Consider the following 16,171-nt stretch of genomic DNA (forward strand, 5'->3'; position numbering starts at 1 on the left):
AGTTCATGCAGAGCCCTCAGCTGAGACATCCAACATGGCTGACATCAGTCAAAGAGCCTTCAACGATTTCTCAAAGATATTTTTACCAGTTTTCTAAAAGATTTTTGAACATTGTGAAAGGAAACTCAAAGTTTAATGTGTTAAAAAAAACTTTATGTTTTTATTTGAAGATAAACTGAGCAACAAATTGTACAAAAATGCCAGATGCAGCTAAAAAAGATTTTTCCACCTCATGTGAAAAATATTTATTTCTCAGAAGGTTAAAAAAACACACCAGCTTATAAAAACATGTCATTTTATTTATGATTCAGTCTTTAGAGGGTTAATATCTGAGCTTCTAATAAACAAATAAACAGAGGTCTGATATCAGGACTGTAATAAAATAATTATTAGATTTTTGCCTTTATTTTCATTGATGTTGCCACAGTCTGTCACAGTTCCACAGCTCTTCCTTGTCAGTGGGATGTGTTAGTCATCTTCCTCACCTGCTCCAGTCAGCTCAGGTTGGCACATTTGTTCTCCATCCTCAAATAGCTGCACATAAAAGGGTCGACTGTTCATCCACTCACTGCCACACAGTTACAGCACACTGAGGAAACTAGCCTGACTGCAGAGAATCACCCTTGTAGTTTATCCACTTAATCCAGTCTTCTTCTGTCTCTGATCTTCTCCAGTGTTCAACCTGCAAACCTTCAGTTGTGCAAACACACCTGCCTGTTCACTCTCTACTCATCTGAGCTCTGTGCGATTACATTTAGAGAAAGTTGGCCCTGTTTTAGCATCTTGTTTTAGATTTTAGATTCTTATGGTTTTCTTTTTCTGATAATAATAATAAATATTAACTATTAACAGTAAATTAGCAATCAAGGCAATTTACACACCGAGGTGTTATTTATAGTAAAATGAAGATCAGTAAACATTTTCTCATGTTTTAAGGAGTGTGAAAACAACAAACCAGAAAGTCAAACTTTGAAAACTCTGAGCTCTGTATTCTGCCTGTTTAACGTCTCACAGTCTCCTCATCATCTGTCTGTGCTGTCAGCTATCAGAACTAAAGCATGTGATCTGGAAGGCAGCTCATATTTAGCTTCAATTGTTCTTCCTCCTTTTAGTTCTGCAGGCTGATGGAAATAATGAAGTCACTGTAATGTTTAAGTGCAGAGATGGTGCAGATAAGCCTGCAGCTATGAGGTCACCAACAGTTACAGAAATATTCACACGTTAAAGAAAAAACTTTTCTTAAAGTGCAAGAAATGAACAAAAACATGAAGAAATTTCATTTTCTTTTCAGTTATTAGCTTTGAATAAATTAACTTTGGTGCAAATAATAGTTTGATTTGAAAAATGATGAAGACGTTTACAAAATAATCTCTTACTTTAGCGAGACATGATTTTATAAAGATAAATGAATATTTGATGATCAGTACTGTTATTCCAGTACAGGCACATCATGTAAACATGTGTCATGCACACAGAGGTCAAAGTAAAATTCATACTGTGCTCTTTGTCTGCGTTCCTTGTTAACTCTTTGCTTTGAGCTGATAACATAAAACTAAACATCAGCTGCACTGAAGACTTGAGGCTGAAACCACAGGCTGCATTTCCTCTGTTCATGGTGACCCAACCAGAAACCATGAGGCCTGTCAGTGGATAAAAATAAGCCTGTGGCAGAAAAGATGGTGACCACCAACAGTCTTTCACACACATGTAAGCTGCTCAGAAGAGTAAAGATGTTATTCTTTGCAGTTTGATCTTGTGATACTGTTTGATATTGATTCTTGAATAAAACATAATCAATGCATTTCTTTGCAGATCTGAATTTATTTGAAATTTCTTTCAGTGTTTTAAAAGTTTTACATCCGTCAGAAATATACAACATTTTCCATTTGCAAAAACTTCAAGAGATTTATTCAAAAACACAAACACAGGTCAAAAATAACCTGCACTGGTGCTCAACAGCTTTAAATGTTAGCAAATCTTTAACTGAGGTTGTTGAGTTTGACTGTACGCTGTGTATTCAGACACATGATGGCAGTGCTGAGAAGTAAAACAGAAAGATTGTAACAACAGCACAATAATCACACACTCAGAGTAAATGCATAAAACAACAAGAACAAAAAAACACTTTCAGCTGTGATTCAGTCATTCAATTTATTTCAAAAACTTTAATGAACTGAATTATTGCTGATCAAATAAACAAAAATACACTAATATAATAATCAAAAACACAGGAGCACTGAGGCCTTAATCCTGTAGGATAATATTTTAACTGGTAATTTAAAGATTAATTTAAATTAATCTAATTTAAAGGCTTAAAGAAAGATAACTTAAAAACATTCAGTCTATACCTTGAATCTCTGCTAATTGGCAGTATGCTCACTTATATGGCGACATGATCTCCTCAGCACACTCTGTTCACACTCCAAAACTTTGCAGCATCCCAAAAACACCACAGTCCACAGCCTCACATCAGAACAAAGGACAGAAGAAGAAGAGCACCTGCTGCTACTTCCTTTTTTACACCCTCTGTTTGATCCCCTGGGTCCTAAAGCCATTACACTAATCACAGTAATATTAATGAGCAATGACATTAATAACATTTCAAACACTTTAACGACCTGAATTATTGCTGATCAGATAAAATAAAAATACAGTAATAACAGTAATAACAGTAAGTTATGAAGAGCTGTAAGAAGCTCACTTCTTTTTCATTACTGGCTGAGAACCAGTATAAAGTTGCATTACTGCCACCTACACAGCTGTGATGGTAACAGCAGACTCCAAACACTGTTTTTCTTTAAGACTCAGAGTCTGTGCAGAATTTCTCTCACACCACCATTTATTAACCCTGCAATAAAACCTCTAAACTTCCTGCTTCTGTATCTTAATTCACAGATTTAATTAAATCAGGGAACACAGGACTGCATGACATTTTATTAGAAACTAAAATGACTTAAAGTCAACAAATTAGTTACAAATGGTAACAGGACAAAATAAAAAGTCACCAGTGTAGTTGTAGTTGCTCTCCCACTTTATAAGACAAAGACATGATTGATAGTGAAGAGGGAAACCCATCTACAGCACAGCTGAGCTATTAGAGTACGGTGACCAACTGTCCTCTTCTTTTGCACTTGCTGACTTGTAAAAGACTATATGACATTTTTTATTTCACCATTCATTAACTGCACAGAGATGTTATTCTTTAAATATGTTTTCTTCATGTAAACAGTATTATAAAGGTTCTTCATGACTGACACAAGTGTCCTCTTTTTTGGAAATCAAATTATGGTCACCCTGTATTAGAGGATATGATCAGCACTGTTTATCACCGTCATGCTGATTTTGCAGAAAAATACCAACCAGGCTCAACCCAGCTGGTTAAGTTTACACCTGACTGACCTGTGCCTCCTCCTTACTGTGACTAAACAATCGGACTCTGCAGGGTCAGACAGATGTTTTGTTTCGGTCTTGGTTTCGATAGAACCATCTGATGTTTGTGTCGTATTAATGAATTATAATACTGCTACTTCTGAGTCATGTTTCCTGTGATTGATGCAGAGCTTTAATTCTCTGTGATATTCTGTCTCCATGCAATCTCTCATATGAGATTTAGCACATGTACAAGTTATCTTTTCATTTAACTATCAGCACATAGAGAGATGATCTGATTAGTTTGTGGATAATTTCATACAGGAAACAAAAATCAAACATAAACATAAAATGTTCAAATGTAAAAAGATTTTATTTCTACCTTCTAACTAAAAGATGCAAAAAAATGATCAGAAACACAAAAATATACATGAAATACATTCAATGATATAATTCTTATTTATATAATGTAAACAAATACAGTTAAAGTATTTGTTGGTGCCCATATCAGTATTTACACTGCAAACACTGACTGTAAATTGTGCTGTCAGATACTAAGCATCACATATTTCTCATTGCTGTTGGAACATGTTAGATACATTCAAGGTTTATTACAATTTTGTTTATAAAAGTAACCGAAGATAAAGAGCATGAATATTGAATATGAATACACCTCCATTTGGTTTATACTGAATTATATGATATCATGATTGAATATTGTAACTGTACATAAAGCTGAGCATGTCTGATATTTGGGGAGCAGAGGAGCAAGAGTGGCTTCATAAAAAGCTTCTTCTTGGCTTTGCTGCTACAGCTCTCCTCACTGACCTGTAAGACAAGCACAAAAAGACAAAGCGATTTCCAACATGTAAAGATATTATGAGCTGAAGACATTTAATAATGTGAAGAATAAATCAGCCTGCATGGCAGCAGAATTACTGAGAGAGCTTCCTGATGTGACTTCAGAATAAACTGCTGCATCAGCTGCAGGACTTGATTTTCCTGTGAATGAAGAGAAGATCATTGAAAACAATAATATCATTAACCAGGAGGAAACTGGAGGTCTCCACTAATGCAAAGATAAAAGAGAAGATTTTAAAAAGCTGACAAAGTGTGAATACATAAATATAACCTGTAAAATAAACATGTTGAACAATATTCAGTGGAGATGATGGCAGACTTTGCTCACCTTTGTTTTTCTTGGCTTTTTCTTTTTTGGGCTGTTTGACCTCAGCATACATCAGACTGTCCTCTAAAAGAGACGTCAGAGCTCAGCACACATTTGTTCAGCACAGATATGATGACAAGAACATTACTACAGAGTAAAAACATGAGAGAAACTATTTAGTTTGGAGACATATAGATGGACAATACCATACTGTACAATAACAATATCATTCTGTATATGAAGCAGACAAACTTACACTAAACTCTGAACGGCCCTCGATGTCTATAAGATTCAACTCTGCTGATTTGTAGTGGTCGTATGTAGTAGCTAAGCTTGGTCAGTGAATAACTAAACTCCATGTTGACCTATAATTACCTGCAATATAATGATGTGATGACACATTCAAGTACAAACACTGAATGAGACTGTTGTGACTGTACCTGCAGCTCCCGTCTTCACCTCAGAGTAAACAGCACTCTGCTCTGGTTTATGATGCTTCTCTGTGAAGATGATCAGATTAATGAAAATAATTAATTCATTTTAAACACTTAAAAAACTTTCCAGGCTTTTTTCTACTCTGACTGTTTTGTGTACTCACTCTTCTTTCCAAAGTTTTGAAGTGTAATAAGAGAATATGTGACGTCTCCGGGTTCATCTGCACCTGAAATATAAAAATGTTTGTAAACACATCAAATGCAGTTTGTCTGCTTAAATCAGAAGCTTCTTGCATCTCTAGCTGCTCTGAGCTTTCTAAATATGAACTGTACCAGTTCTGTCTTCCTCTTGTGTGATGGATTCATAGAGGTTAGCATCACCTTCATGAAAATGAAAAGAAACCAGAGTCAGAGTTTCATTTTAATGTCATCAGTCAAAGAAAGATTTTTATTAGTTGTGTTTAAGTCAAATCCAGGACTATCAGATATTTTCAGACCATGAACCCATCATGGTGTTACTGTTTGTGTTGTTCTGATATGAAACAATAACATTTGTGGATTCTTTCAGTCGAGTTAAAGATACAATCAGGTTGTAAAATCCTGTTTGTTTCTGATCTTTTGTGCATGTAGTCAGTTGGTTATTTGGATGTTTGTCCAACTGGATTTTGATAAATGTTCTTTGAAAAGCTGCTGAGCACAAACTGAACCTAAGAAACGTTCCTGTTAATGGAGACTGAATGAAAAGTCAATATAATGATAATAAAGGTCGGTTTAAGTGCTGACCAGGATGAAGAGAGTTGTATTCATGAGTTTCATTCTGGTTGACTCCATGATTTGTGGAGGAGCCCGGACTGTGACTCTCAGACTGGATCGACCTGAAACAGGAAATAAACACAATAAACTCAAAAGTAACTGATGTTTGTTTAAAATAATAATAAAAAGTATTTTACCAACCTGGTGAAGCAGGAATCTGTGAAAGAGACAAATGTTATTACACATGTTTGTCATGTAAATTTTTATTTTGTGTCATGAGATCAGAATACATGTATATGTATGAATAATTAAAGTCTATGTAGTAAATAAACTCTCTAATACAGCATGAAAAGAAGAGGCTCTTACACTTGGACTGTCTGCAGCGATACAACAAGAGCAGGAGAATAATAATGAGAGAGACTCCACAAACCAGTCCAACAATCAACCACACAGGAGATGAAGATCCTGCCAAAGATAGTGACAACAAACAATAAAGTTTAATTATATTTGATATTTTATAAGATACTTTTATAATAAATCCAGTTCATCGATTTTCCTTGACTTGAAACCACTTTGAATCAACTCCTGCTGTGTTTAAATTACTTGACTTCCCACAATGAACTGACTCCAAACTCACCAGTTTTGTTAATCTGAATTTCTTGGCTGTCCTCTGTGTAGTAAACTGGGTTTCCTCTTCCTCCTCTGCACCTGTAGAGGCCTTCCTGTGAGACACTGATTCGTTCATTTGATGGTGAGACAACATCCACTGTGGTATTATCTCTGTACCAGTAGTATTTCCATCCAGATGATGATGATGGGTTCACAGAGCAGGTCAGGGTCACACTGCCCCCTACTGGAACAGTTGTGTTATCAGCTCTCAGTTTGGCCTTTGGTTTATCTGCAGTTCAGTTTAGAAAAAGAACAAAACAAATAAATTATTGAATCTAAATAATTTGAAAAACTAGATGGAAATGGTAACATGACCAAATCTTGGTGATCTTGAAGTGATACAAACTGTAAACTCATTTTGATCGACACTGTGAAAGTTTTATATTTTCTTGCTTATATTTAAGAAGAACTTGGGGACTGATTAATAAACTGGTCCATCTTTAGGGTCTGAGACTTTAAAGGGATCAATCTCAATAAGCCTCCTGCTAAAGGTGAGTGGAAGTGACTCAGAGTTGTGAGAATGTTAATCATAGAAACCGTAACATTATTTTGGGTGGTATCTCTGGTATTTGTTTGAATATATTATTTATTTATCCTGTTTATGTCATTATTGTCCTGAGGTGATGGAGCAGCAGGTCAGCATTGGCGTCTCTATACCAGCTGAAAGTTCATGACACAAAGTGGTGACAAACTGTCTACAATGAGGCTACTATCAGCTGCAGCTCTTTGTCTGACTAACAATGTAACATGCTTTGTAGACCATTGAATTCATCCTGTGCTGATCATGATGACATTTGTCAAATGGAGATCACACAACAAACATGACTTACTTGATCCTGACAATGTGAAGGCTTCACTCCACTCTGTTGAAGAATATGAGTCATCTCTGCGTCGACTCTTACACATGTAGTCTCCACTGCTGGACTCAGAAACTCTGAATGTCACATCATTATTGTGTGTCCACTGTGTGGGTGTCCTGGGTCCTCTCCATCCATACTCCCACTCAGTGGTTTCACCTCCTTCCTGCACCTCACATGTCAGAGTGATCGTCTCACCTCTGAATATCTGAGGCCAGTTGGGTTGTTGTTTTACAACAACTTTATTGGAAACTGTTTACACATATTAACAGTTGAGATACAAACAGAAACATGAAATCAACACAGAAAACTTAACATTGTATGTTTGATAATCATGAGTGAATGTATATTTCAAACTAAATTACTGAACTCACAGGTTATCTCAATGGTGACATCATCACTTATATAAGTGTAGTAAACTGTGTTTCCTCTTGTTCCTCTGCAGCGGTAGATTCCTCCTTCAGATACTCTGATATCTCTGTTTTGTTGATCTCTGATTTGACCTTCAGAGGTTGTTTGGGTTCGTCTGAACCACTCATATTTCCATCCATCAGAGCTCTGCACAGAGCAGGTCAGTGTCACACTGCCCCCTACTGGTATGATTGTAGTTCCTGCTGTCAGTGTGGCCCTGGGTTTATCTGCAGATATGAAAGAGGAAAATGATATAAATATGCAGATGATTCTGTAAAATTGCATAAAAACAAAAAATCATAACTAAACACATCAGATGCTTCTCGGTCAGTGACTCTGGGTAAATGGATATGCTCTAATGATATTATTGTATTTAGTCACTTAGAGCCTGTTTGTCTTTGGTTCACCCTCTATTATTGTGTCTAAACAATGTCACAGTTTGATACCAAACACTGAAGACTGGAGAACCCCCCAGAGTACTGGGAAGGACAGAAAAAAGGTATTGCCCAACTTATACAAACTTCATGATGCTTTTCTCAGTTCCCCAGTTTCATCTGTGCTCTGTGAAAGGGTATTTTCTAAAGCAGGTAAAATCATCTCAAAAAAGAAAGCTTAAATCCAGCACTGAGGAAAAGTTGTTTTTAAATAAAAATGGCTGAAATGTTGTCACCATTTGACGTGTTATTTGTTGTCCCTAGTAACTTAAGCACATTCATTGTATCACCAGTATGAAACGTTAAGAATGTAACTACTGGCATCACAAACATCCTTCATTAATTTATTCAATTCAAAGCGTCACACATCATGTTGTCATTATGATCACACTGCCTGTGTTACATTTACTTGATGGTGCAGGAGAGCAATGATTCATTCAAAGTCCAGACCTCAGACAGACTGAAATGCATGAGGCCAAACATCTTTCCTGAAAATCTGCACCAAAGAGCTGCTACATGATCTGCAGCAGACTGGTGAAACCACCTGTTGTGTAGTCCTGATAATTGCAGTGTTTCATTTTAAATCGAAGGTTCAAATTACACTATTTCCCAGAATGCAACACAGCTCTATTTTTAAAAAGAGATGTTTACTTCCAGTGGAAACACAAAGCCTTAATGCAGGGATAGAGGAACATTTAAACAGCTTCCTAAGAAAGTCAAAACTGGACGGACAAAAGTTTTTCTATAGTAAAGAAACTTTTTTGTACAATTTTTAAACAGTAATCTGTATTTTTTTTTTTATAGAACTTGCAGATCAATTTTTATTTGTTTGAATATATTATTTATTTATCCTGTTTATGTCATTATTGTCCTGAGGTGATGGAGCAGCAGGTCAGCATTGGCGTCTCTATACCAGCTGAAAGTTCATGACACAAAGTGGTGACAAACTGTCTACAATGAGGCTACTATCAGCTGCAGCTCTTTGTCTGACTAACAATGTAACATGCTTTGTAGACCATTGAATTCATCCTGTGCTGACCATTATGACATTTGTCAAATGGAGATCACACAACAAACATGACTTACTTGATGCTGACAATGTGAAGGCTTCACTCCACTCTGTTGAAGAATATGAGTCATCTCTGCGTCGACTCTTACACATGTAGTCTCCACTGCTGGACTCAGAAACTCTGAATGTCACATCATTATTGTGTGTCCACTGTGTGGGTGTCCTGGGTCCTCTCCATTCATACTCCCACTCAGTGGTTTCACCTCCTTCCTGCACCTCACATGTCAGAGTGATCGTCTCACCTCTGAATATCTGAGGCCAGTTGGGTTGTTGTTTTACAACAACTTTATTGAAAACTGTTTACACATATTAACAGTTGAGATACAAATAGAAACATGAAATCAACACAGAAAACTTAACATTGTATGTTTGATAATCATGAGTGAATGTATATTTCAAACTAAATTACTGAACTCACAGGTTTTCTCAATGGTGACATCATAACTGTCATAAGTGTAGTAAACTGGGTTTCCTCTTGTTCCTCTGCAGCGGTAGATTCCTCCTTGAGATACTCTGATATCTCTGTTTTGTTGATCTCTGATTTGAACTTCAGAGGTTGTTTGGGTTCGTCTGAACCACTCATATTTCCATCCATCAGAGCTCTGCACAGAGCAGGTCAGTGTCACACTGCCCCCTACTGGTATGATTGTTGTTCCTGCTGTCAGTGTGGCCCAGGGTTTATCTGATGTTATGAAAAAGGAGGAAAATTATATAAATATGCAGATGATTCATTAAAAATGCATAAAAACAGTCAATCATACCTAAACAGATCTGAAGATTTTCAGTCAGTGACTCTGGGGAAATGGATATGCTCTACTTATATTATTGTATTTAGCCACTTAGAGCCTGTTTGTCTGAGGTATCAAACTGTGGCATTGTTTAGACACAACATTGAAGGATGAACCAAACACCGAAGACTGGAGAATGTGATACATTAGACTCAACATAAAATATTTGTTTTCCGTCCGCCTGAGTGCTTCCTGAGAGGAAAACTTTGTAATGAGAAAGATTACTGTGGTAATGTGTCTGTAATGAACTGAGGCCATTTTCTGCTCTTTGGTTCGGCTTCTATGACCTGCATCCACAGACGTGCATTAGAAGACATTTATTTATATTTCACAGAGAATCCATCCTCTGTTATTTGGTTTTGTCATTATTTTTTATACCCAAGTCATACATATGTATCTTGTTATTTTGTGTATTTATTTATTTTATATTTGAAAGCTTTCATTTTGTTTGTGACCTTCCCACACGTGTCACTTCCTGTAGTTTTGAAGGAGGCCCTGCTGGGGAGAGATGAGATTATGCTAATGATCCTGTTACAGAGAGGTTAAGCACAGTAAAAGTGCTAAAATGGTTCAAATCTTGGTTGATGCATTCAAAGACACTGCTTCTTTTAAAGCTGTGCCTGTAGAAGCCCAATCACATGAAGTTGCTGAACTGAATTTATTTTTATTTAAACAGTGTTGGAGAATAAACTCAGCAGGCAAAGCAAGAGCTGACTCATCTCCTCATTGACACAACACAGTTTGCAGCAACAGTGTGAGGCCAGACCGGCTACACACAGTGAAATGAAAGGGTTTCTTTCTTTGGCCTTGATCCCCCAAATTTCATAAACTGTGTCCTGGTGGTTTTAATGTGACCTCACTGAAAGACAAACAGACTGAAGAACTGCTGGTATCACTGCTGTGATTGTACTTTCTGCTCTCAGTGTGACTCTGACTGGCACCAAACACAAGGTTATAATCTCACACAGGCGATCTGTCTTAGCTCAAAACTACACAACAAACGTTCCTGATTTGTTATTTTTTCCTTAAAACTGACATCTCTTTACATTCCCCTTTAAATGAATCATTGTAGAGTCACAGTGGACTCAGCTGTGTGTCTGTTTGCACAGTGAGTTTCTTGGAGGGTCTGAATTATTTCTTGATGTCGAGTTTAAAACACAAAACAGGAAACTTCAGTTTGAATCATAAACCAACTCACATGAAACTGTCAGTCTGAAGGCATCACTCCATCCTGTTAAGAGATAGTCACTGCTACCCCGACATCTGTAGTCTCCACTGTGGGACACTGAAACTCTGCTGATCCTGTATTCACTGGATGTTGGAGGCCTGTTTGTGTTGGGTGCTGTCCATTCATATTTCCACACCTTTCCTTCACCTCCCTGAATCTCACATCTGAGAGTGATTGTCTCACCAGTGAATATCTGAGACCAGCTGTGCTGCAGTTTTACAGCAGCCAAAACTGTTCAACAAACAAATAAACAGAAACATTAAACAGAAACAACCCAAGTGGGAGAAAAAATACATTTAAATATATTAAGTCTTACTTTAATTTATTCATGAATTTGTTTTATTTCACAACAAAACTTAGCCCTCACCTTGTTTCTGAATTGTAACTGCAGCACTGTCCTCTGTGGAGAAAACTGGATCTCCTCTCCCTCCTCTGCAGTAATAGATGCCTCCTTCTGAAATACTGATCGTGTGCTCTGATGTTCCAGCTCCTATTTTCTGAGCTCCAGAAAACTCTGAGTCACGTCTGAACCAGTCAAACTTCCAGCCAGCAGAGCCCTCCACAGAGCAGCTCAGTGTCACACTGCCCCCTGCTGGTATGACTGAACTTGGTGCTGTCAGTGTGGCTCTGGGTTTACTTGCTGTTGATGTTACAGGAAAGACAAACAGACATCAGACTGTAAGTTGCTTGTGGGGAAAAAGTGATATAATAAATAAAGATTGTAAAGAGGACGTAAAAATTCTGTGATCATTTTAGAAATATGCAATTTGTATTTTCTTTCAGTAAGTGCTTAATAGGTCACGACCCTGGATGATGGGTTAAGAAGATGGATGGAGTTTAATAATAGATCTTAGATTTCTCAGGTAGGTCGGTCCCTGATCTCAGTGTGATCATCACACTTGATGCAAACAGGCACCAACAGCACAAGAAGAAAAAGTGTCTTTAAAGCAAATTTGATGAGAATCAACAACTGGCAGCAGCACACATGAGGACAGCACAGGTATCTCAGCTAACTGTTAGCCAGCTAGAGAGCCAGGAGCTAACGCTGGATGTATATAACATGATGAAAACTTTATCAGAGTGAATCAAGAATCAGGTGAGACTGTTTTTATGCTCTGCCACCAAACTGTACTGCTAAATGCAGAGACAGGTGAACTATACACTGTTAACTGATCTGAGGGGAGCTGTAAAACTGGGACATCTGAGCTTCCACTGTTTACCTGTGTTTGTTTGGGGTTTTTTTTTTTTTTTTCAAATAAAGAGAATGAACATCAACACATTTACACACAAAGTGATAACATTGTACAAATGAGGCATTTTGAGTCTGATTTGCTTTCATAAAATGACTTTAAGGTTAAAAAGCAAATCAATGAGTTTAATAGAAATAAAATAAAAAAACCTTTGTTTTAAACACAGTCATGTCTGTGTGTTTCATATTGATTTTAACATACGGCAGAATTTAATGAGATGATGGGTCAGAATGATTTTTATTCTTCTTTTAAAAAAAGTTGTAGAGCTGATATTATTTGTTAGAGGAGTCTGAAGAATACTACATTTTATCCTGTTTATTTCTGTCATTATTGTCCTCAGGTGATGGAGCAGCAGGTCAGCATTGGCGTCTCTATACCAGCTGAAAGTTCATGACACAAAGTGGTGACAAACTGTCTACAATGAGGCTACTATCAGCTGCAGCTCTTTGTCTGACTAACAATGTAACATGCTTTGTAGACCATTGAATTCATCCTGTGCTGACCATTAGGACATTTGTCAAATGGAGATCACACAACAAACATGACTTACTTGATCCTGACAATGTGAAGGCTTCACTCCACTCTGTTGAAGAATATGAGTCATCTCTGCGTCGACTCTTACACATGTAGTCTCCACTGCTGGACTCAGACACTACAAATGTCCAATGATCATGGACCGTCCACTGTGTGGGTGTCCTGGGTCGTCTCCATTCATACTCCCACTCAGTGGTTTCACCTCCTTCCTGCACCTCACATGTCAGAGTGATCGTCTCACCTCTGAATATCTGAGGCCAGTTGGGTTGTTGTTTTACAACAACTTTATTGGAAACTGTTTACACATATTAACAGTTGAGATACAAATAGAAACATGAAATCAACACAGAAAACTTAACATTGTATGTTTGATAATCATGAGTGAATGTATATTTCAAACTAAATTACTGAACTCACTGGTTTTCTCAATGGTGACATCATAACTGTCATAAGTGTAGTAAACTGGGTTTCCTCTTGTTCCTCTGCAGCTGTAGATTCCTCCTTCAGATACTCTGATATCTCTGTTTTGTTGATCTCTGATTTGAACGTCAGAGGTTCTTTGGGTTCGTCTGAACCACTCATATTTCCATCCATCAGAGCTCTGCACAGAGCAGGTCAGTGTCACACTGCCCCCTACTGGTATGATTGTTGTTCCTGCTGTCAGTGTGGCCCTGGGTCTATATGCTGTTATGAAAAAGCAGGAAAGAAAATATACACCTGATACGATGTAAATGTAAAATATCCTAAATTTTAAAAGATTTCTTCAGGTGACTCAAATTCCAACAAAACAAAATCTACACAAATATTTTCTTTATATTGTTTTTTTTTTCCTTTCCTTGCAGTTTAAAACATTTCAAATTTTCTCTGATTTCTGTCTCAACATGGTAACAGAGCTGCAGTATAATGAAGGGAATGAGACACAGTAGGAGAGCACAGCTGGGAGTAATAGACTATGTGCACATTAGCATATGCTACTTCCGGTGGGGAAACTCCTGTAGGGCGCTTCGTTTCCGGTGTTATATTCGCTCCTTGTTTACTGCCGCTTTTGCCAAAACAAGTCAACCAAATTGATGAATCAAGGGGAGATTTACATTTCACGAGATGTCTTGGGCATTTACGGAATATATAAGTAGATGCTGTTCATAGACCTGTCGATATTTTTCCCCTGTGCCTCAGAGCAGAACAGAGAAAGGATTTAAATTCTATATTTCTCAGTATCTGTAAACAGCCTCCCTGGTTTATCACGGGTGTTATGTTCTAAAAATAACCAGAAATGGGTGAAATCAAGTAGCCAATTTAATTTTTTTTGACGGTGGTAAACGTTTCGTCAACATTGTTGTGTTTGTTGGGGAAAAAGCAGTGTGACTGCACTTCTGAGTCACACTGCTAGCGATCGATGCAGCGATTCTGTACTGTACAGGAGAGACGTCACGGAGGAGATCGTCTGCAGCGATCAGGACGCAGGACAATGTGACGTAAAAAAAAATGCAAACTTGCACTAAAAAATCTGCTAAACAGCGATTTGAAAGGTGAACCGCGTCATAGCGAGGGACCACTGTAATTTTGAAGGTAAGTCACAACATACCCTTCGTAAATACTAATGTATAGAAACCCTTACCAGCAATCATTCATTTTTTGGTGTGGCTTTTTTTCACGGTTTGTTAACATGCTGTGTAGGTGTGTACTTGACTAGCTGATATCGACATAACGGGGAAACATCTGGTTTGACTATTCTTCACCTGTAGTTTGAATGCTGAACATTTGCCTGTTTAAATCATAAGACCAGTCACTACAGAGATGTGCTTCTGAATGTGGACGATGTGTCTTCTGCTGCAGTAATGCAGTTCTGCTTGTGTTGAGTGATGTAAACAACTGATCGATCTAAACTCTTTAAACGTCAAAATTGATCATTAGATTTTTTATGACACACAGTGGTGAGTGTTCCCACCTTCTGCTCTTTGTAACTTAACGCGATCTTTCAGTTTTCGAGTTTTGGACATGATTTTGGAGTATATCTTCACAGTAGCGATTGACCGCAAAGTAAAGCTACCAGAAATGTACAACCCTACATCCGGTCTCAAACCAGGAAGTTAGCATTTTCTTGTGCACAGGGTCTATTAGGCAGGACGAGACAAGGGAAACAAAACTAGAAACACTGACATGAGACGCAGACCTTCAAAGTAAAACAGGAAACACACTGACTGAACTCTAGACACGTAAACTTAACAGAGACTGTGAGACAGAACATAGAGACCTGAAACGTGGGACAGAAAGGCACAGAGTGGACACAACATGAACACATAAAACAAAACCTAAGAATTAAAACGGTAACAGCCATAACTGAGCCTGGGGTAATAATAATAATAACTGCAATAATCAAAACAGCAAAGGACTCAGAACATAAAACATATTATAAAATACCAAAACACACGAGACTCAAAATGCTGAACCGTGACAACTGGAGCATCAGGGGCCAAATCACAAAACACATTTATGAATGACTGAGCCACACATTTAATTTCTGACTGATTAACATTTATCATAAAAAAAAATAAAAACAGTATTATCAAATATTTTAACCCCATTATTGTTTATTATTTATTAACTTTATAACAGTTTATATTATCATAAATAACTTGGCAGGTTGGGGCCATAAATCACTTTGTAACATAAGTTTTTGTCATAATATTATCCCCCTCTGATCTCCAAACTTTGGGGAATCCATGTTGTTTTATTTCTTATGACATTTTTAAACTCACCAGTTTCCTGAATGATGACTGGATCACTTTCTACTGTGAGTAAATTTGTCCCTTTTATACGTCCTCTGCAGATGTAGATGCCGCCTTTAGAGATCACAAGTTCTCTCTTTGATTCACCAGCTACTTCGGTCTTCTGGTTAGAGTTTAAACTGGGTTCACTGAACCACACATATTTAAAGTCAGCAGAGTTGTTCACTTGGCAGGTCAGTGTCACACTGCCCCCTGCTGGTATGGTTAATCTGTCTGCTGTCAGAGTGGCCTTCACTCCAAGTTCTGTAATTTAGAAAAATCTCAAAAGAACAAAATTTTTGCTCTGAATGTTTGATGCAAACTTAGATAATGTGAATCATCTTTTGCAGCCACACAATTCAACACACTGAACATCTACAGAGACTTTGGAGTGACGTGTTAAACAGCTTCTAATCAAAACACCAAATGAGGGATGAAG

General features: G+C 37.4%; 2 protein-coding genes across 3 annotated transcripts; both read right to left on the reverse strand.

Annotated features, from left to right (window-relative positions):
* Positions 1–3,757: 3,757 nt before the first annotated feature.
* On the reverse strand, positions 3,758–9,454 carry LOC146390989 (uncharacterized). 2 transcript variants are annotated; one of them, XM_084923857.1, is made up of 13 exons: positions 9,182–9,374; positions 7,625–7,888; positions 7,224–7,502; positions 6,362–6,622; positions 6,091–6,189; positions 5,926–5,941; positions 5,755–5,846; positions 5,305–5,352; positions 5,136–5,198; positions 4,978–5,037; positions 4,559–4,621; positions 4,309–4,371; positions 3,758–4,197 (listed from the first exon to the last, which is right to left on the reverse strand). In XM_084923857.1, the coding sequence occupies exons 1-13, from the start codon at positions 9,255–9,257 to the stop codon at positions 4,190–4,192; spliced, it is 1,392 nt and encodes a 463-aa protein (XP_084779983.1). In that variant the 5' UTR covers positions 9,258–9,374; the 3' UTR covers positions 3,758–4,189. The 2 variants fall into 2 exon arrangements, with proteins under 2 accessions (XP_084779983.1, XP_084779984.1); XM_084923858.1 differs by lacking the exon at positions 3,758–4,197 and having other exon boundaries at positions 4,205–4,371; positions 9,182–9,454.
* A 105-nt stretch (positions 9,455–9,559) lies between these two features.
* LOC146390990 (high affinity immunoglobulin gamma Fc receptor I-like) lies at positions 9,560–11,824 on the reverse strand (the record flags this gene model as incomplete). Its single annotated transcript, XM_084922572.1, has 3 exons — positions 9,560–9,846; positions 11,151–11,411; positions 11,548–11,824. Coding segments are annotated over 3 exons (825 nt in total), but the record flags the coding sequence as incomplete, so codon positions are not given.
* Between the last annotated feature and the right edge of the window lie 4,347 nt (positions 11,825–16,171).

Source organism: Perissodus microlepis, chromosome 3, assembly GCF_051167445.1.
Source record: "Perissodus microlepis isolate ML-2025 ecotype Zambia chromosome 3, ASM5116744v1, whole genome shotgun sequence".
Taxonomy (NCBI): Eukaryota; Metazoa; Chordata; class Actinopteri; order Cichliformes; family Cichlidae; genus Perissodus; species Perissodus microlepis.